Source organism: Oryctolagus cuniculus, chromosome 7 (assembly GCF_051225735.1).
Source record: "Oryctolagus cuniculus isolate XC-2025 breed Fujian yellow rabbit chromosome 7, ASM5122573v1, whole genome shotgun sequence".
Lineage (NCBI taxonomy): Eukaryota > Metazoa > Chordata > Mammalia > Lagomorpha > Leporidae > Oryctolagus > Oryctolagus cuniculus.
Genome location: NC_142873.1, coordinates 139342864 through 139366109, shown reverse-complemented (window position 1 = coordinate 139366109; position 23246 = coordinate 139342864). Strand labels below are relative to the sequence as shown.

General features: G+C 48.3%; 1 protein-coding gene across 7 annotated transcripts in view; it reads right to left on the bottom strand.

Annotated features, from left to right (window-relative positions):
* CSMD2 (CUB and Sushi multiple domains 2) overlaps window positions 1-23246 on the bottom strand; it is a 624779-nt gene that overhangs the window by 508095 nt on the left and 93438 nt on the right. For all 7 annotated transcript variants that reach the window (XM_051832052.3, XM_051832047.3, XM_051832045.3 and 4 more), the window contains exon 3: window positions 721-833. In XM_051832052.3, the coding sequence (XP_051688012.3) occupies window positions 721-833 (113 nt within the window). The remainder of the gene's footprint in view (window positions 1-720; window positions 834-23246) is intronic.

Sequence of the window (23246 nt, the reverse complement as noted above, 5' to 3'; positions counted from 1 at the left end):
TATTAATTATCATTAACAGTCTTAAAACGTGCCTATTAATGATCTCAACACAAAATAGCAGTGCAGGTCTTAGCCAAGAACAGCATAATTACCTATTAATGAGATGTAAATTTCCTAGGGAAATGACAGAGATCTAGAAGTACCACCTTCTGAACTAACATAATAAAGTTAATAATAATAGTGTATAATCTTAAGACATTAGTGTTAATTTGAATTCTAACTCCATACTTAAACAGACTAAGAGAAGTGAAATTACCTGCATAGCTCAAACCAGAAAACCCTGATCCCTGCTATTAAGCAAACGCCGATTGTTCTTTTCTGAATGATATAAACTAACTCTTTGTAGTCCCTGTATGGAGTTTTCAGCTGTTTGTTTCTCCGAGAGCTTATATCGCTTTTACTTTCAAAAACAACCTGAGGTACCTTATGCAATTAAGCTTCATAGGAAACAGAATCCACAAAATAAAAACACAACACAATCCAGTTAAAGGTGGAGAAGTACCATCGCCAGGCCCTAAGGATGAACTACTGCAGCTAAGCTCTGGTTTCAATGTTCAGCTTCCTGAGCAGGTGGAAGGAACCGTGCAGGTAACTGAGTTAGGTTACCAAGCAGCTGGGTTAAGACAGGTGCAAGCTCTGAGGCTGAAGAAACCTGCCCTGCAGAGCTGAGAGCACGCAGCCCTCACATCCCAGGCTCTGGGGGTGAGCGGGAGCACCTACCTTCATAGCTGGCGTGGAAGCCCTGGGCGCTGACTGCATAGTCACTGATGAGGCGCAGAGTAAGGGTGGTGGCCGCACTAACGATGGTGGCAGGCAGCTGGAAGCCGGTGAGTCTGAAAGACAAAGAGATGCAATTAGGGAGAGGACCCTCCTGGGAATCTACACATCCTTGAGGCATTTATTGAGCACCTGTTGGATGCACAGTACTGATCAAAGCTAGGGAGAAACAGGAAGACAGCATAACTAAAGGCATAGAGAGGACATTTGGAAGACGTTCAAAGACAAACGACAGAGAGGATGAAAATCAGCAGTCTTCTGCCCCAGAAATATGAGGGTTGCCTGCCCCAAAGCCATGGCCCGATGCCCGACCCAGAGGCCAGCCTGTTCCTTTGCCTTTCATCCTTTGTTCCCTCTTCTGTTTTTTTTTTTTTTTTTCTTTTCCCTCTTATCTCTTTCCTCTCTGGCCAAGGTTCTTTGAGGCTTTGGGTAGAATTCACCAGAAATTGACAGGTAATAATTGCTATCAGACAATATTTATTCACATATTGAGAAAAAAATTCAAAATCTAAGTAACAATGTGTGAGTGCTTCTTATCACAGACTCTATTCTTTAAAAGGGATGTCTACCGCTTTTTATAGAAATAAGTGCTTATTAGTTGAAAAGAAGAATGCAAAAAACAAAACCCCAATACAATCCAGAAACACTCACTGCTGACAGCTGACACGCACCAAAATGAACAGATCAATAGGTGGGATCATATTCAACCAAATAATTTCATACAAATGGGATCACGCTGTGCATGCTTTTAAAATTAAAATGCTTAAATTTTCTTTCTGGAATTCAAGTGAGGAAAAAGAAATGGGTGAATCTAAAGGAACTGCTGAACTTATGGTAATAAGTTTTTTGTACAAGACAGTCATTTAAAAAAGTGTTTATTTGCGAGCCAGAGAGACAGCTCTAAACCACTGATTTACTTTCCAAACGCCTACAATGGCTGGGGCTGGGCCAGGGCAGAAATTGGGAGCCAAGAACACTATCCAGGACTCTGCAAAGGGTGGTAGGAACTCAACTACCTGAGCTATCACCACTGCATCCTAGGGTCTGCATTCCAGGAAGCTGGAGTCAGGAGCCCAGCACCAAGCCTGGGTAATGATGTGCAATGATGGCATCTTAACTGCTAGGCTCAATGCTTGCCCCAGGAGAGTCATTTGTAAGTCTTCTAAGGTTAAAAAGACAACACTGGAGGCCAGCGCTGTGGCACAGTAGGCTAAGCCTCATTCTGCGGTGCTGATATTCCATATGGGCACTGGTTCGTGTCCTGGCTGCTCTACTTCTATGCAGCTCTCTGCTATGGCCTGGGAAAGAAGACAGCCCAAGTACTTGAGTCCCTGCACCCACATGGGTGAAGAAGCTCCTGGCTTCAGATCAGCCCAGCTCTGGCTGTTGTGGCCATCTGGAAAGTGAACCAACAGATGGAAGATCTCTTTCTCTTTCTCTTTCTCTTTCTCTTTCTCTTTCTCTTTCTCTTTCTCTTTCTCTTTCTCTTTCTCTTTCTCTTTCTCTTTCTCTTTCTCTTTCTCTCTCTCCCTCCCTCCCTCCCTCCCTCTCCCTCTCCCTCTCCCTCTCCCTCTCCCTCTCTTTCCCTCCCTCCCTCCCTCCCTTCCTCTCTCTTTCCGTAACTCTACCTCTCAAATAAATCAATAAAATCTTTAACAAAAGACAACAATGGGCACTCAGGGACACGTTTAGTGAAGACTTGCCCACCACTGGGGTCCATATAGGGTGGCCCGAGGGATTCCTGTGCACACACAAGTGGCAGGGAAGCAGCCAGTCTCCTGCTCAACTTTGTCCTTTATCCCCAGGCCCTGGAAGGGAATCCAGGTTTACATTTACTACAATTTTTAGGTGTTTTTGACTGAGTGTGGTGCTTCTAGAACCCATTGTCTACCTCCCACTGCTATATGACATCTTGATGCCTAGAATGTCCCTGAGGAGAGTGGATATTGGGCTCAGACAAGTTAAAGTGAATAAAGTTGATATCTAAAATATCTGTTAGATGTTAGTACTGATTTTTTTAGCCCTGCGGACTTGTCTTCACCACCATCCTAACTTTGTGGGATTCACAGCGACTCAAATTCAGCTCAGAAAGAAGAAAAGATGATCAAATTATGGTGAATCTGAGCAAATAATTTTCAAGGTCAACTTGTCTTCAAATATAAAAACATCCAGCAAAAGGATCCCTACCTCTCCCCATATCTATTGATTCTCCTGTCCCTTTCTCTCTCTCTCGTCTAAAACCTATATGTAAAATCACGAATCCATACAAATTACAAGAACACTGACTTTAAAAAGACAGTCCTCTGCTGGGAATGGGCTCGGCCTTCCCAAGTGTGACATGTGGACAGGACTGCTCTGGCGTCCACCTACCCTCATGCTTCAAGGGAGCTGTCCACAGCATGGGTTCTGAAAGGCAGCCCACTTCCCACTGCAGTGGCTCCAACGGCCAATTGTGCACACTGTGCCTCCTTCTGACAACCTGTTCAAGGTATGGAAACGAGGGAAGAGGGCACACCACCTGAGCAAGGTCATTCTGAGTCTTTCCATGGGATAAACACATGCTGAAAGTCTGTTATTTGGGGTCCTTAACACCACATAGACATGTTTTGAAAGCTCAGCAGTGAAAGAGAAGAGAAGCAAAGCTCTGATGATGCTATTTCTGAGATTGCTGATCTGGCCACGCACACAGACCCCTCTCTGCAATGCCCAGTGCCATAGCCAATATTCTTTCTTTCCTTTCTTTTAGTTCTTCCCGAGCTAGTCTGATGTGGGTTTCTATTTGGTGAACTTGATTCAGTACTGATGAATGCAACATGAAGCCCCAGAGGCCTAACAAAAATATTGATTGATTTAACTACATGAAAATTAAAAGTATGCATGCGTGACAAAAGAATCAGTAAAAAAGATAAAGAGAAAAATGAGACCCAGATTATTTATAATATATATGACAGGAAGAGGGTTAGTATTTATAACCAGAACAAGCCCTGACAAATCAATAACAAAAATAAACAGCCAAACAGGAGAAGGGAAAAGGCATGAGCGAACAGAAACAGAAAGGTGCTCCATTTAGCTGACACCAAAATGTGAAAACTAACCTGCAAGATTCATCCCTCACCTATAGATTGGCAAACACTGTGAGTTGGCCAGAGTTAAGGAAAACAGAGCCTATAGTCATCAACAGCATAACAGGAAAATGCTACAGGTTAGACATATACATTAAATCCAATGAGATGTCCAGAGACTTGCAAAGCACAAACTATCCTAACATTCCCATGTGAAACAGATTATATGTATTGTCTTATACCAATAATGGAAATTGAATTTGTAATTTAAAAACTTCCCAGTAAGAAATATCCAGGCTCAGATGGTTTCACTGTAGAATTCTGTCAAATGTATAAACCAAAATTAACATCAACACTACAGAACCTCATCCAGGAAAGATAGGGAAAGAACACTTCCAAACTCATAGGAGGCCAGGTATACACCGATACTGAAGCCAGAGATAAGACAAATAAAGAAAACTAAAGACCAATATCCTACCTGAAACACAAAAATCCTTAACACAATATTGGCAAAGATAATTCTGCAATCTACAAAGGTAATTGTACCCTCTGATTGAGTGGAGGTTGATTCTGAAGATGCAAAACTGGTTCAATATTTGAAAACCAATCAGTATAATCCACCATATGAAGAGGCTAAAAGTAGAAAAATTGCATGGCCAGATTAACTGATGCAGAAAGAGTACTTGATGACATTTAACACTTAGTCATAACCAAAGACTTTCAGGAAACTCAGAACGAAGGGCGGCTTTCTCAATTTGATAGAGAACATCTAGAGAAACCTACATCCAGCACCACACTTCAGGGTGAAAGGCTGAGTGCTCTTCCCCTAAGGTGGAGAACAACCCAACCACCCCATTAGAAAACCAGCAAAGCACATGAAGAAGCCTCTTACCAAAGAGGAGAACAGATGTGTGGCGAATGTGCACAAGAAAAAATGTTCAACATCACTGCCATCAGGCGTGCACAGTTTAAGTGAGAGACTAGCACCCCCCACCCCAGGAGCACAGCTAAAATAAAAGTGACAATATCACATGCTGGTGACAATACAGAACAACTGGGTCTCTCATACACTGCTGGTAGGAGTTAACAAAAAATCTAGTCCTTCTGGAGACAGTTTGGTAGCTTCTTACACACATCACACACACACAGACACACACACATGCAAAGGATAACACTTAGCAACTACCCCCTGTACATTCATCCCAGAGAAAAGAGAATTTACAACTGCACAAAAACCTGTGTGTGTTGTTCATGGCAGCTCTATTCATAATAGGCCCCAACTGGAAACAACCACAAGAGGTGACTGATTCAATAAACTGTGGTGTATCCACACGAGGGACTCCACTCAGCAATAAGAAGAGATGGACAACTGATCAAAGGACATTGGGTGGACATCAAGGCCATCACACAGAGGGGCGGTGGGGGGTGGTGAGGAGCTGATCACAAGCTGTGTGAGTCTGTCTATACAACATTTTTGAAACGACAAAATTAAAGAGACAGGGGCAGGCCACTGGGCTAGTGGTTAAGATGCTGGTGAAGGTACCTACATCCACCACCAGAATACCTGGTTGGATACCCAGCTCCTGACTTCCTCTTCCTGCTAATGCAGACCCTAGGAAGCAGTAGTTATGCTTCAAATAATTCAGTTCCTGTCACCCGTGTGGGACACCTGGATACCATTCAAAACTCCTGGCTTCAGCCCCTGCCCAGTCCTAGCCATTGTGGGCAGTTGGGAAGTGAACCATTCAATAGGGGTGTTTGTGTTCTATCTCTGCCTATCAGATACTTTAAAACACATATGGGTGTGAATCAAAAATAAGTTTAAAAAAAAGTAAAGAGATTGGAAGTAGATTTGTGCTGGTCAGGGGTTGGGGTGGTAAGAGGCAGGGAAGTAGATGTGGCTACACAGGGGTAGCCCAAGGAGGTCTTGTAGGGAGGCAACAGTCCTACCTGCAGACTGCAGTAGCAGCTACCTGAACCTGTACAGGTAACAAAATGACATATAAGGATACACATACATGGCAGTGACATCAACTTCCTGGTTGTCACATGGTGCTAAGGTCACAGAAGATGTAGCCACAGGGGGAAACTGGATGAAGGGCACAGGGGACCTCTCTGTACTATTTTTGCAATTTCCTGTGACTCTGTAATGACTTCAAAATAAAAAGTTCAAAGAATTCCGTATGTCAGTCATGTTGTATTTCCACCAGACCGTGTACCAGTTCACTGTTAGATCTGAACTATACTCGGACACCCCGGGTTGGGTCTCCACCTCCTATCTGGTCCTTGCTGGGTCCTCTTACTGTAGCTGCTTTCTGTCCATCCCACTCCTTCCCCATGGCCATCTACAGAACCAGCCAGGGCCTTGCTGGAAATGGATTGACCATAAGAACCATAAGCTAGGCCCCCAGGCCACCAGCTACCTATGGCTTGATTCGTCCATGCACCAGGCGCCCATCTGCCCCTTAAATATTCCTGTCTGTGGATGATGGATCACTGCCTCCCTTTGGATCCTAGGCATTAAAATACCAAGTTGTCTCCAGTCAGGCCAGACCTCCACAAGGATCTGATCCCCCAGGTCCCATCCCCAGAGGTTCTACCTCCTCCTGGACCCAACACAGAGCAGCTGAAACGTGCCTCACCCCATGCCCACCAGAACTGTGCTCCTGGGTGCACTTCCAGTATCCTCAGCTGGGGAGAGCCTTTTCCTTCAGCAACGTACGGCATCACAGAAGAATCTCAAAGAACCTCCCATGAAGTTGGCTCTGGGAACAGCATGTCTCCCACCGAGTAGAAACTGTTGCTTTGATTCCCCAAGTTAGCTCCACGATATTTTTTGCACCGCCATTAAAGATTCCTAGATCCTAGTTTCTTGGTGCTCTATTGACACAAGCTGTGAATAGCTAATATACACTGTCAACAAACAATTACAGTTTTATCACTCGCAATATATGGGATTGCAGCTGCTGAGGCGTTTTCTCCAATCTGATATTTACCGCTGCTCTGCTGTTTCCCAGGCTCTTTAGGTAAATTCTGGCACGGAGGAGACAGGCACTAGCGCCAGGGGGCGGGTGTGTGTGAAAGCTGGAATCTCCCCATCTGGATCCTCGGACCATCCTTCCCACTCTCCCCACCCACTCCTGCTCTCTGAGGTTGACTTTGGCTGGTGAAGCTGCAGCCTGCAGGGATGACCACGCTGCTTGTCAGATTAGCAGATGACACTCAGACGTGCCCATCTTTTATCTGACAACTCTGAATGCCACCATGGGAGGGGCGCCCTGCCTTTCGATAGCGCAATGCAGACTTAGAAGAGAAGCAGGGTGAAGTCATGGCAAGGAAGGCGAGAGGCTGCACTGCCCCTGGCTATCTCCCCTGTTGCCTCCAAACGTTTGCCTGAGAAGTGCATCTTGCAATCACGCAGTGTGGCCATCCACGTGCAGGAAAACACCCACCCCCCCACCCCGCTCTGCCTCTGCCTTCCTGTTTGGCGTGCACAGTTTAAGTGAGAGACTAGCACCCCCCACCCCAGGAGCACAGCTAAAATAAAAGTGACAACACCACATGCTGGTGACAATGCAGAACAACTGGGTCTCTCATACACTGCTGGTAGGAGTTAACAAAAAAATCTAGTCTTGAAAACTGGGGATGCCCACAGCCCCAAGCCCTCACTCTCAGTTCAGAACCCAGCAATAGCCTACCATTGTTGTCAGGATCAAGGCCAGAATCCCTAAGGAGGCCCACGAAGCCCATGTAACTCAGTCCTGAAGGATGCTCTGCTCTGTCTCCTGCCTGGCTCCGGCCCCTCCAAGTCTCCTTTGGTCAGGAGCATCCCACAGGCAGGGAGAGAGGTCAGCCCAGAGTGCAGGCAATAATGGGGCACATTTCCTGCTGCAGCTTTGAAGACAATACAACTGATTTTCACTTCTTCCTGGGGTGTGTACATGGCACAGCAGTTAAGCCACCACTTGGAATGCCCACATCCATGCTGAAGTGTCTGGGTTATATATCCAGCTACTTCCTGCTAATGAGCATCCTGGAAGACAGCAGGTGATGACATAAATACCTGGGTCCCTGCCACCCACGTGGGATTAAGTTCTGGACCAGCAGTTCTGTTGTGGGCATTTGAGAAGAGAATCAGCAGATGGGAGATTCCTCTCTCTCTCTCTCTCTCTCTCTCTCTCTCTCTCTCAAATAAATAAACCTAATTTTTAAAGATTTATTTATTTTTGAAAGATTCATAGAGAGAGGGAAAGACAGAGAGAGAATTTTCCATCCATTGGTTCACTCCCCAGATGGCTGCAACAGCCAGTGCCTGGCCAGGCCAAAGCCAGGAACAAGGAGCTTCTTCCGGTCTCTAACACAGGTATTAGGGACCAAGCACTTGGGCCATCTTCTGCTGCTTTTCCCAGACCATTAGCAAGGATCTGGATAGGAAGTGGAGCAGCCGGGACTCAAAACAGGTGCCCATATAGGATGCTGGTGTCACAAGCAGTGGCTTAACCGGCTACAATGCCGCCCTGATAAACATTATTTTTTTAAAAAAAGAGTTGTTACTATCACAATGCATGTACACTCCAGATATTGTCAGTGATAAAAACTCTTCCCCTCCTCTCTCCCTGCCCCTGTCCTTGGTGCACTGCTGGTTTCAGCTCCTCCAATTTTCCATGCCCCACCCTCAGGATCTCAGCACATGCTGTTTCCACTCCAGAATACGTTCTCACGTCTCCTCCATAACTCTCAGGAGTTATCTGTTAACTCCTTCCCTGCACCCAGACCTCACTGCAAATGTCTCCTGCTATTTCTGGAAAGATGCATTCCTGACCTCCCAGACCAGCGTATCCTACAGTCTCACAGGTCCTCGTGGAAGCCTCGGGCACTGTTCTCTGGTGTCCAGTCTTCCTTCTGGATATGGGGTAAGTGGCACCTCCCTACCCTTGCTGAGGTCAGGCCTGGCCATGACACCTGCTCTAGCTGGGGAGGTGTGGGTAGGACTAAAGCATGCTGTTCCAGGGAGGGAACCAGGTGTGCACCTGTTGCTGAAATCCAATTCCTTCCCTTCCCCATAACGCAATGACCCTGGGCCTCTACCAAGAAGGGTCCCTGAGGGACTTCTCTAGGCAGAGAGCCCCTGCAAACCCTCTCTGAACACGCAGGAGATGCTGGCCACTGAAAAGAGAGCTCATCACTCACAGTTCCCAAGAGGAGAAGCACACCAAGACAGGCAGGGCCACACGGGGAAGCAGCAGGGTGAGTAGGGGGGCAGAAGGAGCAAGGGTGGGAAAAGCCTTTGTTATGTTTTTCCAGGGAAGAAATGGAAGAGGCAGGGGATACAGCTTAGTTACAGAATGGCAAAGTTCAGATGATGTCAGAGGGCTCCAGGGTGCAGGGCCTGCCCATAGCTCTCTGGCACCTGGCTCTACAGGGATTGGTAGAAGAACACATGATCACCCAGCACAGGAACTATGTGGGCTCTGGATTGGCTGGGCACACAGCTGGATGGGTTGTTTGCTATCTCGGGTCAGCAAAGTCCCAAGATGTCAAAGCATCAGAAAATACAGAAAATAAATGCATGACTCATACACACAGCACAACCTGACCCATCCTGACTGACAGCTGGCTCTCAAACCCACATGGCCATGGCCCCTCCTATTCTTAGTGTGTTCTGGGGCTGAGACAGCGTGGAACCCTCTCTGGGAGATGAAAGGCCCCGGGAAGGCAGGTCCTGGAGCACGGGCTGTTGCTTCCTTGGCCGTGGGGCTGTCCATGCTCCAGATCCCAGAAGTCCCAGAACCCAGAGCAACTGATGGTTCTAGTACTGCCCTAAGGCCTGCAGATCCTGGTGATAAAGCCCCATTTCTGAGGGTGAGCCACGGATGTCACTTCTTCACATCTTAAAGAACCCTACTAATATAACATAATCCTGGAATCAACAGTAATAGAGTAAATGGGGCTTTTATTGAATGGTTGTCATTTATGGCTCTTAGCACATCAAGCAGGGATATAAAAAAAAGCCACATCAATTGACCTTGGAAAGAAAGAAAAGAGTAACGGTAGGCAACATTCGTCACACTGACAGGCTAGGCAAATAGTGTTTTGATTTGCCAGCAACCTTCCTCCAGGCAGCAGCCACTAGTTAGGTACATAAACCATTAAGCTAAAAACAGAACTATCATTATAGGCATCATCTAGTAATTTGCAAATAATTGATGGACATTAGTCATAATCACACACAATACACAAACACACACACACACACACACACACCCTCGAGATACATGCCCTCTCTTGTGAGTCTCATCTGTATTTCATCACGAGCTTCTAAAACTGGGGAACTTAGAAAAATTGGGCTTTCTCTGCCTGTTGGTACATAGGAGTACCACCAAAAGCTCAAGGATATGGCAAATGATGAAAAAAAAAAACTATGCATGGATTTCAAAACATTTTTGCACCAAAATAAAGCTACCTCTTCATCTACTTTGCACAGACTTTGTGGAGTAACCTCATTATGTTTCATAGATCCTTTTATTGTGAGAGCATCCTGGGCGCTGGGGTTCTGAGGAACCCTCTCAGGGAAATGGCACACTCAGAGAAGGCACGTCACAGGCTCAGGCTGCTGCTGAGTCGGCCAAGAGACCACGGACACCCTCAGTCTTGGAAACCTTGGAAACCAGAGCGACTGAAAGAATGAAGAGAGCACCCTTGTCCTGCGCCCAGAACTGGAGGTCTTGCAATAAAGAAGCCTCCTTTCGGAGGTCATCTGGCATCATCCAGACCCCAGCAGATATCCAGTTACATCCAACTTCCATCCCAATGTGTCCAGAAGACACCTGCAGGCTCCACTAACCCCTGCTTTCAGCTGCAGGCATACATCGATGGCTGGAGGCCAGGGGACCTGTCCGTAACTGTGGTGGGATGGGGCCAAGGCCTGCTTCCCAAATCTCTACACCACCTCCTAGGATGTGTCCTTGGTTAACATAGGAGCACCCCCCGTTGTGGTCTAAAAATAGGAGAGCAGCACTGTAGGTGCAGAATGCAAATCCTCTAAGCACACCCACTCTGCCTGGGGGCACTTCCCACGGACTGCAGCTTCTCACTTTGCAGCAGCTCAGAGTCCTGGGCGTCCCCTCCACACACTCTGCCCCCCAGCCCCCAGACCGTGTAGCACCAAAACCCATCTGATGGATGTAAGCAGCCTGGCTGGGGAGAATGGACACATGCTTTTGGGAAATGCTACAAACAAAACTCCCAAACTGTGTGCTAAGATGTCCCAGGGTGCGTCATTGGACTCAGACGGACACTGTGGACTGATCTAAGTGATCAAGGACACGATGACACTATCCGCTGGACACAGAAACTAGTAGCTCAACCTAAGGCAACATTGCATTCAATGACACTGTATCTTTGCAAAGCTGGGGCATGGGTGGTTGGTGTGATAAGAAGCAGGTGCATATGAAAACCAGCGTGGAACAGGATGTGAGCGTGCCAGTGTCCAATCTGATTCCAGGCTTTGAGAATCTGCAGAGTGCCCAGTAAGTACACACACAGCAAGAGTAAGTAATTGTGGCTATTTAAGGATGAAGCATAAATATTTTTTTCTTTAGAATTAGATTTGTGGGAATTGGTGCTGTGGCCTAGCAGGTAAAGCTGCCACCTACAGTACTGGCATCCCATATGTCTTCCACTTCTGATCCAGCTCACTGCTAATGAGCCTGGGAAAGCAGCAGAAGATGGCCAAAGTCCTTGGTCCCCTGCACCGACGTGGGAGACCCTGAAGAAGCTCCTGGCTCCTGGCTTCAGATCAGCTCAGCTCTGGCCGTTGTGGCCATTTAGGGAGTGAACCAGCGAGTGGAAGACCTCTCTCTGCCTCTGCCTCTCTGTAACTCTGCCTTTCAAATAAATAAATAAATCTTCAGAAAAATTAAATTTGTGATTTTTTTTTTCCAAACAGCTACGGCATTGTCAGGATATACCTTTTGATTGAGTTATTTGGACCCAACTACTTAATTAAGGGAGTTGAAAGGCATTCTTTTAAACCCACTCAGCACCATAGGAAAATGACTGAGACATTCATGGCACCTTAAATTAAGAAACCAGGAATCTAGGCAGCAGTGTGCAAATGGCTCTGAGAAGTCCTGCAGCAAGACGAAGAGACCAGCCCAGCAGAAGCCAGCACGCTCCCTACCACCCCTGAGTTCAGCACGCCTTGGTACAGCCCCACTTAGGACATCAGCTTGGGAAATCAGGTGGATGCTTCCCATGACTTGCTCTATGCTCTGATAGGTTCAAAAAAGAGACCAGAGGCTGGTTTTCTCCCATGGGTAACATTTAGCCAGTTTCTCTCACCAATCATTCATGCAACAAATATTAATTGTGTGCCGGCTTAAATGTCACATACTGCACTTTGTTCTGAGGATAGAAATTCACAAGACATGGATTTAGCCGCAAGGATTCATCCTCAAAAGGAGGCATTTACATGGATTTATCCCAAAGCCCAGAAACTTCTTATCACCTTTGTGCCTACCCCTCTCCCCCGCACCAGGCTGCCTCTAGCTCCTGCCTTGATGATTCCAGTAACAATCTCCCAACCGGTCTCCCTCCTCGCTCCCGCGTCCACTCACAGACCACCCTCAGCACAGCAGCCGGTGCGATCAGTTTACGACCAGCTCAGACTCCTCAGACTCCTCCCACGCATCGCACAGGAATGAAATAAAAACCAAAGTCATTACAAAGGCTGGAAGTCCCTGGACCGTCTTCTGCCCCTGCCACCCGCTCCACCACCTCTCTCCTGGCCACCAACAAGTCTTCCCTGCTCACTTGCTCTCGCCACGACAGTCCCTTGCTGTTCCTCAAACATCTCTGGCAAGTTTCCGCCTCTGGGACTTTGTACCTGCTATTCCCCCGTCTCCAGCTACCTCATCTCTTCTCCCATGTGTATATGGCTGGTTGTGTCGTCGCTAGGAATATTTGTGGGAAAATTAATATTTAAATAGATAATATCCCCATGAATGTCTGCTTTTTTTCTGGCCTGTGTTTACATGTCCTTTTTTTTTTTTTTTTTATCTTTTATTTAATGAATATAAATTTCCAAAGTACGTCTCATGGGTTACAATGGCTTTCCCCCCCATACCGTCCCTCCCACCCACCACCCTCCCCTTTCCCACTCCCTCTCCCCTTCCATTCACATCAAGATTCATTTTCGATTATCTTAGTATACAGAAGATCAGCTTAGTATACCTTAAGTAAGGATTTCAACAGTTTCTTCCCACACAGAAACATAAAGTGAAAAATAATAGATGATTTTTTTTTAAATGATGATGAAATCAGATCAGACCTATTGTCATGTTTAATCCCAGTGAGAGTCAAGTTGGGAATTGATAGTTTCTTTTCTTTTTTTTTTTTTTTTTTTTTTTTAACAGAAGATCAGTTTAGTGTACATTAAGTAAAGATTTCAACAGTTTGCACCCCCATAGAAACACAAAGTGAAATATACTGTTTGAGTACTCGTTATAGCATTAAGCCTCAGTGTACAGCACATTAAGGACAGAGATCCTACATGAGGAGTAAGTGCACAGTGACTCCTGTTGTTGACTTTACAAATTGACACCCTGCTTATGGCATCAGTAATCTCCCTATGCACCAGTCATGATATCGAGGTCTTTGATGGTCACTCTTATTTAAAGTGGCAGCCCTTCTCCCCACTCCCACCACCATTCTGGGCCGCACTTTCTTCAGACACTTATCACCATGCAATGTACTCTATACTTCGTTCACCCTCATTTCTAAGTCCATCCTTCCCCATCAAGCACACCCGATCTACAAGGACAGGGATTATGGATCTGACCCCAACATGGAGAACAGTGCCAGGTGCACCGTTGGAGTCAGCAATTATTTTTTTATTGTTGAAGACACAATTATAATGCAACCCAGTTAGTGCAAGGATAGCAATGTACCCACGGACTCTGACATCACCAGCCTGAGCTGATCCAAAGGATGCATTGTTAGCTGGTCACCCATAGGACATGGAGCGCTGTGATAGGACAGGAGGGTCATTTCAAGTAAAGGGGGTGGCGTGAGTGGAGGAAAGACACAACCCAACCTTACATGTAATTTATAAAACTGTTCCCAAGCCAATGACAGGAGAACAAATGGATATAACCAGCTGTTCATCCTCCACTTGTTTGCCGTGACTGCTTAATTACCAATCTCCCCGAGGGATAGGGTGGGGGAAGAATCTGGAGTCTGCTCAGCCTTGCAGCAAGCACAGATGTTGTTTTCTTCCATAGGAGCCTGGAAAACCTGACCCAGGTTGGTCTTCCACGGGGGAGACGGAAGCTTCCAGCACCGTAGCTCGGGAGGGTGGGAGTGGGGAAGGGATTTCGAGGAAGAATGGCTGTCCTGTTCCAGGAGCTGCTGCTGTAGCAGCCTCCCTCAGTCCTGGCTCCCGGATACCAGCCACTGGGAATGGGAGCTGTGGTCAGTTGAGACCGCCCGTAAGGCTTGCACCAGCTCTGGGGATCCACAGAACAGCTGAGACCACGAAGACCCTCACATGCTGCTGCTAGTCTGTGGTTGGTGCCATGCAGAATTCTGCATTTTTGTGCCTCGTGTGCCAGGGAGACAAAAACAGCAAGCACTGCCCAAATGTCAATGAACAGACAGTGGTGTCTGTCTCCATGGGTTATCCATGCTGAGCAGCTGGTGCCACTGAGCCCCTCTGAAGGATGCTGAGGCCACCCAGGGAGGCAGCAGGTGGAGCCTCTGAGAATCCTAGGGAGGGAGACGCAAGATGTTGACATATCTGCAAGAGGGCGGGGACAGAGAATGGGTGGGCTACCCCTTACCTGCTCCTGTCACCTCGGTGTTCTGCCCATTGGCCACTACAGCCTGGTCTGAAAAGGTTGGCTCTCAAGTTAGAGACGGCACTATGTGGTGTGCTGCGTGCGGCAGCTATGTCCAGCTTCGAGCCACACATCACTACTTCCAGGTGCCACACGGCCACCCCCAGGAGGAGAAGCCCAGGTCCTATCTCCGTGAACAGGACAGAAATGACTCTTGGACATGCTGAGAAGGTGGAGCCAGGCCCCAGGATACTCAGGGCACCAGGTCTGCTCCTTTCCCACACTCCAGGGAGCCAGGAAAAACAGGTTTCCAAACACCAGCCTTAGGGCCTACTGCGGAGACCCCCCTCCCCTGAGTGGTAGGGGTTCCTGGGGGGCTGCTCAGGCTGGGTTTCCAGGATAGGCTGAGCGAAGAGCTGGGAGGTGTGAGGATGGCAAGGTCTCAGGAGACCACGGCTCCCGACCGCAGAGGTTCAAGATGAATTATATCCAAACCAAAGACATTTGAGCTTATCATGAAGAGGCTTTACCTGTGGGCCTTACCTGTAGACATGAGAAGGAGGGACCACAGGGGCAGGGAGAGACTCTGGTCACTCAGTTTCTGCAGGTGTTCCAGGGCCTCTCTCAGGCTCTGCTGCCCAGTGTCCGCTCTGATTTTCTATCTGATTTCTAGGGCCACCACGTTGCACAACTCCAACGGGCGCCTTTCATATTACAGCACATGGCCACAGAGTCTGAACTATTGGCCTAGCCCTGAATTCTGCCTTTCTGCCTGGGCTCTTAGGATAAAGTAACTGCCAAATGGAAGTTGGAACTGGGTTTCACTCCCTCATTGCCATCTTTTGGGATCATTTTGGAGGCCACTATCTGCAAAGCAGGGACTTGGCCAGTTCCCAAAAACATGCCCAAGTCGAGAGAAAGAAGCCACAATGGAAGACATGAAACCCTGGAGACTGTGGCAAGATTTAAGGGGCTGGCACGAGAGAGCAACAGGGCAACACTTCTGCAGAGAGGGCCCACTGATCAGACCTCCTAATGCTGCCCTTGGTCGAACCACATTCGTTCCTCTCTTTGATTTTTCTCCTAATGCTTGCCCCTTCTGAATGGCTTGAGTTATGGACTGAGTATTTCTGTGCCCCCAAAATGTATGTGTCATAGCCCCAACTCCTGATGGCATTTAGAGGGCAGATCTTGGTGGTGTAATTAGGGCTAGAAAAAATCACAAAGGTAGAGCCCTCATGATGGGATTAGTTTCTTTCCAGGAAGAGATACCAGGAACTGGTGCTGTGGCGCAGTGGGCCAAGCTTCCGCCTGCAGTGCCGACATCCCATATGGGCACTGGTCCACGTCTCAGCTGATCCACTTCGGGCTCAGCATCTTTGCTGATGGCCTGGAAAAGCAGTGGAAGATGGCCCACATGCTTGGGTCCCTGAACCCACATGGGAAACACAGAAGCAGCTCCTGGCCCCTGGCTTCAGATCTGTCCGGCTCCAGCCATGGTGGCCATTTGGGAAGTGAACTTGCAGATGGAGGATTTCTCTCTATCTGTAACTCTACCTTTCAAATAAATAGATAAACTTTCTTAACAAATAAAAAAGAAGAGACACTAGAGATCTTTCTGGCTCTCTTTCTCCTGTGTGAGCACACTAGCAGAAGGCTTACTTGTAAGCAGCAAGCAAGGCCTCACCAGGACTCAACTGTGCTGACACGTTGATCTTGACTTCCAGAGTCCAGAACTGTGAGATGATATTATAATATTTAAGACACCCTGTCTATGGTATTTGGTTATAGCAACCCAAGCAGACCAAGACAGTATTTGATGTCAGGGTCGGGGTCTCCAACATGGCCCCACTGGTCAGTAGGATCAGCCAGCTATCTCAGGGCACTCTGATTACCTACGCCCACTTCCATCATGGAAGGGGTAACATTTTGCTCTTAATGAAATGGACACTTATTCTGGATAGGAATTCGTATTCCCAAAATGCAATGCTTCTACCAACACTGCCGTCCATGGACTTGAACACATCATCCATCATCATGGTGCACTGCTCTGACCAAGGAACACAGTTCACAGCCTAAACCATGAGGCGATGGGCCTGTACTCATGGAATCACTGGTCTTGCCATGCTCTCTGCCAACCTGAAGCAGAAGGCTTGGTAGAATAATGGAACAGCCTTTTAAAGACTCCATCACTGTGCCAAATAGGTGGTGATATTGTGCAGGGCTGGCAGGAGGTGCTCCAGAAGACTGTATAGTGCCCAATATAAGGTGCTATTTCACCCATAGTCAGGAGTCAAGTCAAGGATAGGAGTGTTCCACTCACCCTGGCTACTTCTGGTGATCTACTAGCAAACATTTTTGTTTCCTGTCCCCACAACCTCGGGCGATGCTGGCCTGGAGGAGGATTCCCTGGAAATGGAAGCTAAGGCTGCCACACAGCCACTCTGCACTCCCTCTGCCTCTGAATCAACCAACAGGCAAAGAAGAGTGGTCAGGGTGACTGGTCCTGATGACCAGAGGGACAGCTACTCCCTGGTGGAGATAAAGACACGCATGTCTAATGTAAAGGAGACCCCTAGGGCCTCGCTTAGCGTCACCACACCCTGCAGTTGAGGTCCACAGAAAACCATGAGAGCCCCATCCAGGGAGAACTGCTACGGGCACCGATCCTTTAGGAATTAAGGTCTGGGTCCCTGCCAGTTAGAACCATGAGCAGCTGAGATGCTGCCTGAAGGCAAAGGAACTATAGAGTGGGAAGCAGAAGGAGTTATCAGCACCTGTTATGACCACAGAGTGGTTCCAGAAATGATGACCATAGTTGTTATCTGCATCCCTTCCTACTTTGTATATAAACATGTACATATCTATATATATGTACATGGATATACACAGAGACACACACGTGTACAAGTCTAGTGAGTAAATATACTTGTTTAGTTCTCTCTCTTATTCTCTTACCATGAAGTGCAGATGTACTGTTGATTTCACATGACAACACTTCAGGTATGGACACCAAAGTGAGGAGTGAACTTGACCCAAGGATAAGGAAGGGACTGGTGCATTTTTGGTTGTGCACAGAATGGCTAAATCATGTTAGGTGGAATTGTAAACCGCCCATGGTCTCCATTTGGCTATTTAGTGTGTTTTAAGGAGAAGTGTTTGCGTGCCACACTGACAAGGAGTGGACTCAGGATGGTTGGTTGTGGGCACTAACTCTGCGGGGCCTGGAGTGCCCAGCCACTTGGCTAACAGTGATTCTGAGTCTGGAAGGATGCACAGCCTGCAGCCAGGGTGCAGAGCAAAGCAGTTCGCCTTTCAAAAGGGGGTACGCCTCATGCACTCCACTAAAGGCCCCCATGGAACAAAGGGCTAGGATAGGAAGAGTTTGTTCTCTCCCTCTGACTGCGCTCCAGCCTGGACATCACTCTTCTCTGCTGTCTTCCGGTCTGGACTCGGGAACAGCCCTCCTGGCCTCCAGCCTGCAGTTGCAGGTCTCAGCAGTTCTCATCCTCCACAACCATGGGAGCCAATTATGCATCATAAATCGCACAAGTATGTGCATGCTCATCTATGCCTGCACATTTGTCTTTAGATACATGATAAACACAGAAAGGGTCTTAAAAAGGTTTATGGAGGGGCGGACACTGTGGCGTAGCAGGCTAACCCTCTGCCTGTGGCACCAGCACCTCATATGAGTGCTGGTTCATGTCCTGGCTGCTCCTCTTCCTATCCAGCTCCTGGCTTTGAATCAGCCCGCCTCCAGCCATTGCAGCAATTTGGAGAGTGAACCAGCGGGTGGAAGACCTCTCTGTTTGTAACTCTGCCTCTCAAACAAATAAATAACATCTTTTAAACATTTTTAAAAAGGTGCATGCAAATGTGCATTATCTTCTCATCCCATTTTTACATGTACTATTTGAAGTACTCTGTGTGTGTTCGTATATGTGTGTGTGGGTGTGGGGGTGGTGTCTATTTATCCTATTGGCTTCATTTCTCTGGAGAACTCAGACAGCTCTGAATGCAAACTCCATCTAGAACAGGAACTGTCCATCTTGTTGACCCTGGCATGCTCAATGCTTAGCACAGTCACTGGTGCACAGCAGATAATCTACACACTGAAGTTGAATGAATGAGTGAGTGAATGAATGAATGAATGGGGAATTGATGATATCAGAGATCCCAGAAAGAAGAAAGCATCTAAGAAGAGTGAGATCAGCCACAGCCAATACTCAGTGGGGACAAGTAAGGCAGGATGGAGAGCTCTCCTCTGCAGCAGGGTCAGGGGGCCGTGGGACTGAACTGGGCAGGCAGACACTGAGCTTAGGCACCTCGCAGGTGTGCCTTGGAAGAGGACAGTCAACGGCGAACTCCTTCCGAACAGAAGCCCTTCCGCCCCCTGCCCAGCACACGCTCGGTTCTACCTTCCTCCCCTGCTCGTCCCTTCCTGTGGCTTCTCCCAGGGTACACGCCATTAATCACCTCTTGTTACTTTATTTTTTAATAGAACAAGCAAGTTCACGGGTGTTGATTCCAGTTTGATATTCATTCTCCTGGCAGGATAATAATTGATACTATGAGTGACCTCATTAATCAGCAGGGACAATTAGGAGGACGGGAGTGGAGGACAACCGGCCGCAGAGCCAATTGGGAAAGACTGAAAGGTCACCACCTCTCTGGGTCAAGACAGGACACGTGCATGGGTCACCAACTCCTCATTAGTCCACCTGTGTGGGTCCCCCAAGCAAACTGGAGACAAAAACGCTCCAAGGAAAAGTGGAAATTTAGTGGCACACAGAGGCTCAGTGCAGGTTCATTTTTGTTACAAGGCTCTGCCACCCCTGACACCCTCTTTCTGCCTTCACTCCTTGGGGAAACCAGGCCTGCCTCGCTCTGCAGACTTCGGAAAAGGCCAATGGAAACCCAGCATTAGCAGATGAACTTCTGAAAGCGTGGTGAGCAGGCACGCTGTTTCAAGGCAACCTCTGATAAATCATTTGATCAAGTGGCATGCTCTCTGCAGAGCGCATTATCATCACCTGCATTCCCTTGAAAAGAGTTACTTGGTGGAAAACTTGGAAAACGCGACAGGTATGCAATAGCCTGGCTTCAACAAGACATTTATAAAGAGGAGGGGCCAGTGAGCCGGATCACTCTAAGACAGATTTGTTCCTGGCTCAATAACTGTCTATAGAGTTCTTTTTTTATTATTAAAGATTGATTTTATTTATTTGAACAGCAGAGTTACAGAGAGGCAGAGGCAGAGAGAGAGAGAGAGAGAGGTCTTCCATCTGCTGGTTCACTCCCCAGTTGGCCACAACGGCCAGAGCTGTAACAATCCGAAGACAGGAGCTTCTTCCAGGTCTCCCATGTGGGTGCAGGGGCCCAAGGACTTAGGCCATCTTCGCCTGCTTTCCCAGGCCATAGTAGAGAGCGGGATTGGAAGTGGAGCAGCTGGGACTAGAACCGGGGCCCATATGGGATGCCAGCACTGCAGGTGGCAGTATTACCTGCTATGCCACAGTGCTGGTCCCAGGAATAGGGTTCTAAAAAGTGCCATGCAACAGAGCTAAGTGCTCAGTCCTGCCCTGCTCATTATAAGTTGTAAAACATTTGTTTATTTATTTGAAAAGTAGAGCATGGTGGTGGGGGCTGGGGAGCTTGGTGTGAAATGAGAGAGCAGGCTGGCACCGCGGCTCACTAGGCTAATCCTCCACCTTGCGGCACCAGCACACTGGGTTCTAGTCCCGGTCGGGGGGCCGGATTCTGTCCCGGTTGCCCCTCTTCCAGTCCAGCTCTCTGCTGTGGCCCGGGAGTGCAGTGGAGGATGGCCCAAGTCCTTGGGCCCTGCACCCCATGGGAGACCAGGATAAGTACCTGGCTCCTGCCATCGGATCAGCATGGTGTGCTGGCTGCGGCGGCCACTGGAGGATGAACCAACGGCAAAAAGGAAGACCTTTCTCTCTGTCTCTCTCTCTCACTGTCCACTCTGCCTGTCAAAAAAAAAAAAAAAAAAAAAGAAAAAGAAAAAGAAAAAAGAAATGAGAGAGCAAGTGAGAATCCACAGCTACTGGTTCACTCCCAAAACGCCTGCACCAGGCAAATCTGGGCCAGGTCAAAGCCAGGAGCCAAGAACTCCATCCCAGTCTCCCACATGGGTGACAAGGGCTAAACACTTGGGCCACCCTCCGCTTCCTGCCCAGGAGCATCAGCAGGAAGCTAGAATGGAAGTGGAGTAGCTGGGACTTGAACCAGCTTCTATCTCTGATGGAAGATGCTAGCATAGCACACCAAGGGGGTTAACCTGCTGTGTCATAACACCTGCCACATGCATTATAATTTATAAATAAAATCTGAATTTTGGGATAATTTTAGATTCACAGAAAACCTGTAAAGACAATGCAGAGAGTTTGAACACACTCTTCATCCAATTTCTCCTGACGTTAACAACTTACATAACCATGGCACAAACAGCTTACTACTGGTATTTCAAAACTAAGAGATTAATATTGGTATTTTACTATTCACTAAATATTTTATCTGGATTTCACCAGGTTTTTTTCCCCAAACGTTCTTTTTCTGTTCCAAGACCCAATCCCAGATTCGGTGTTGCAGTGTCATCCGTGTGTCTGTCTTGTCTGGGACCAGAGGAAGCACCTTGGTCAGCTTATGGCTGGCAATAGCCTGCATGACCCAGGCCCAGCTCCAAAGATCCTCCCAGGCTTAATGTAGTGGACTTGCCCTGAAGAGACAGACAAAACTTTTGTCTGTGGGTTCTAGACACAAATGGAAAAGCAGTTTCCAAGCTGCTGTTGTTAAACATTCTTGGGGCTTGTGGTAGACCCTGAGTGTGACCTGTGCCCTAAGAAAGCCCACACGACCTCAGAGGACTTTCCCAGGTCCAGCATGTCCAAAAGGACAGGGTGATGACTCTAGCTCTCCTTGTGCATTTGTTTACCTCCTGAATGCTTTCACTTTTCCAAATTGTTGTGGATTTTTTTTCGTGAAAATCTCCCAGAAACACCAGAAAGGATCAAGGGCAATATAATGATCACCCGTGTCTGTGACATCAGACAGAAAGTGAAACACTGCAGACACAGAGTTCCCAGCCAGCCCCTCCCTAACCTGGCCTCTACTTCTCCCAGCACTCATAGGCTCTCACCTCCAACAACAATAACAACAAAACAAATAAGCAGAAAGCCAGCCCGCCTCAGAGAAGGCTGTGCAAGTCCCCGAACGTCACCACGGTGCACCCTCTCCAGCCTCGTCATACCACCCTTCCCTCTGCCTGGACTGTGTCTCCCCACCTCTGACTCGCCCTTTTAGGCTCCTCAAGCAGCATCCCCTTAGCAGGACCTCCCTTGATTCCTCCAGCTGCTGCTTCTGAGCTCGCCTTGCTCTGGGCACACCTGTGCACCTGCCAGGCTTCTGCCCAGACCTCCAGCTCACTGAGGTCAGGGGTCAAGTCGGCTTCATCTCTGGATCCCAAGGGCCAAGCACGAGGCCTGGAATGAAGAGGTGTTGGAGGCATATTTGCGACACCAGCAGGTGAGAGCATTGGCTGAGCAAATTGTCTCAAAAACTCACAGTGCTTGGGTTGGCCTCCTGGCTCAGCTGTGTGATCTCGGGCAAGTTCCCTAACACCTCTGTGCCCACTTTCCCCTTTATCAAATGGGGGATTAATAACAGCATTCCAACTTGAAGTGCTGAGCTCCTTCCAGGACTCAGTAGAAATAAGATATTTAGAACAGTTCCTGGCAGAGGGCAAGTGCTCAAGAGCTGCTACGATTCAGCTCTCCCAAAGCGTTTGCAATCAGTAGCTACAGTCACCAGGGCTGGGCCCCCAACAGGACCTGGGCTGAGGGTCTGGGTGCAAGTGAGACTGTTTGGGAATTGACTCCACAAGGCACAGAGAGAGGAGGAGATGAAACAGGAAAGAGGAGGCAGCTAGCAAAGGGGCCCCCGTCACACTGGGCACCGTTGGGAGTAAACGGGGCTGAGGCCTATTGGGCAAAGCAGGGTACGGTAAGGGCAGCATGCGCAGCTCAGAGTCACCTGAGCAAAAGGAGAGGGGGCTACAGTGGTCGACCTTCATCTCCCGTCCCTGGCTGGCTGCTGATGGCTCCTCAGAGTATCAGCTCCAATCAGGGAGCCACGGACGGGCGTGAGACACGGATGAACCAAGGCATCTGCCGGGTACTGCACTCCCATTTCATTCCTCAGTGCAGGAGATGGTCAGGGGCAAATGGCCAACAAGTCATCCTACTCCGGCCCTGCTCTCCCCACCACTGACTCCATCCTGATCACCTCCTCCCCAAGGCTGGCATGATAAAGACTCCACCGAGCTGAAAATGGACTGCAGGTGCCAAGCACGGGGGCCACTCTGTCCTGAGCAGCAGGCTGACGGCCGGCAGCAAGTGTCCTGTGCTCATTCTCAGGCACCCCCAACTTGAGCCCGTCTCCCCCACTGCCTCTGCGACGTCGGTTTCGGCAGCTCTCACGGTGGGAGGCTCCTGGTGGAGCGGTGCCCTGGCACACCGGCAGGACCCACAGCAGCAAGGACAGCCCACTA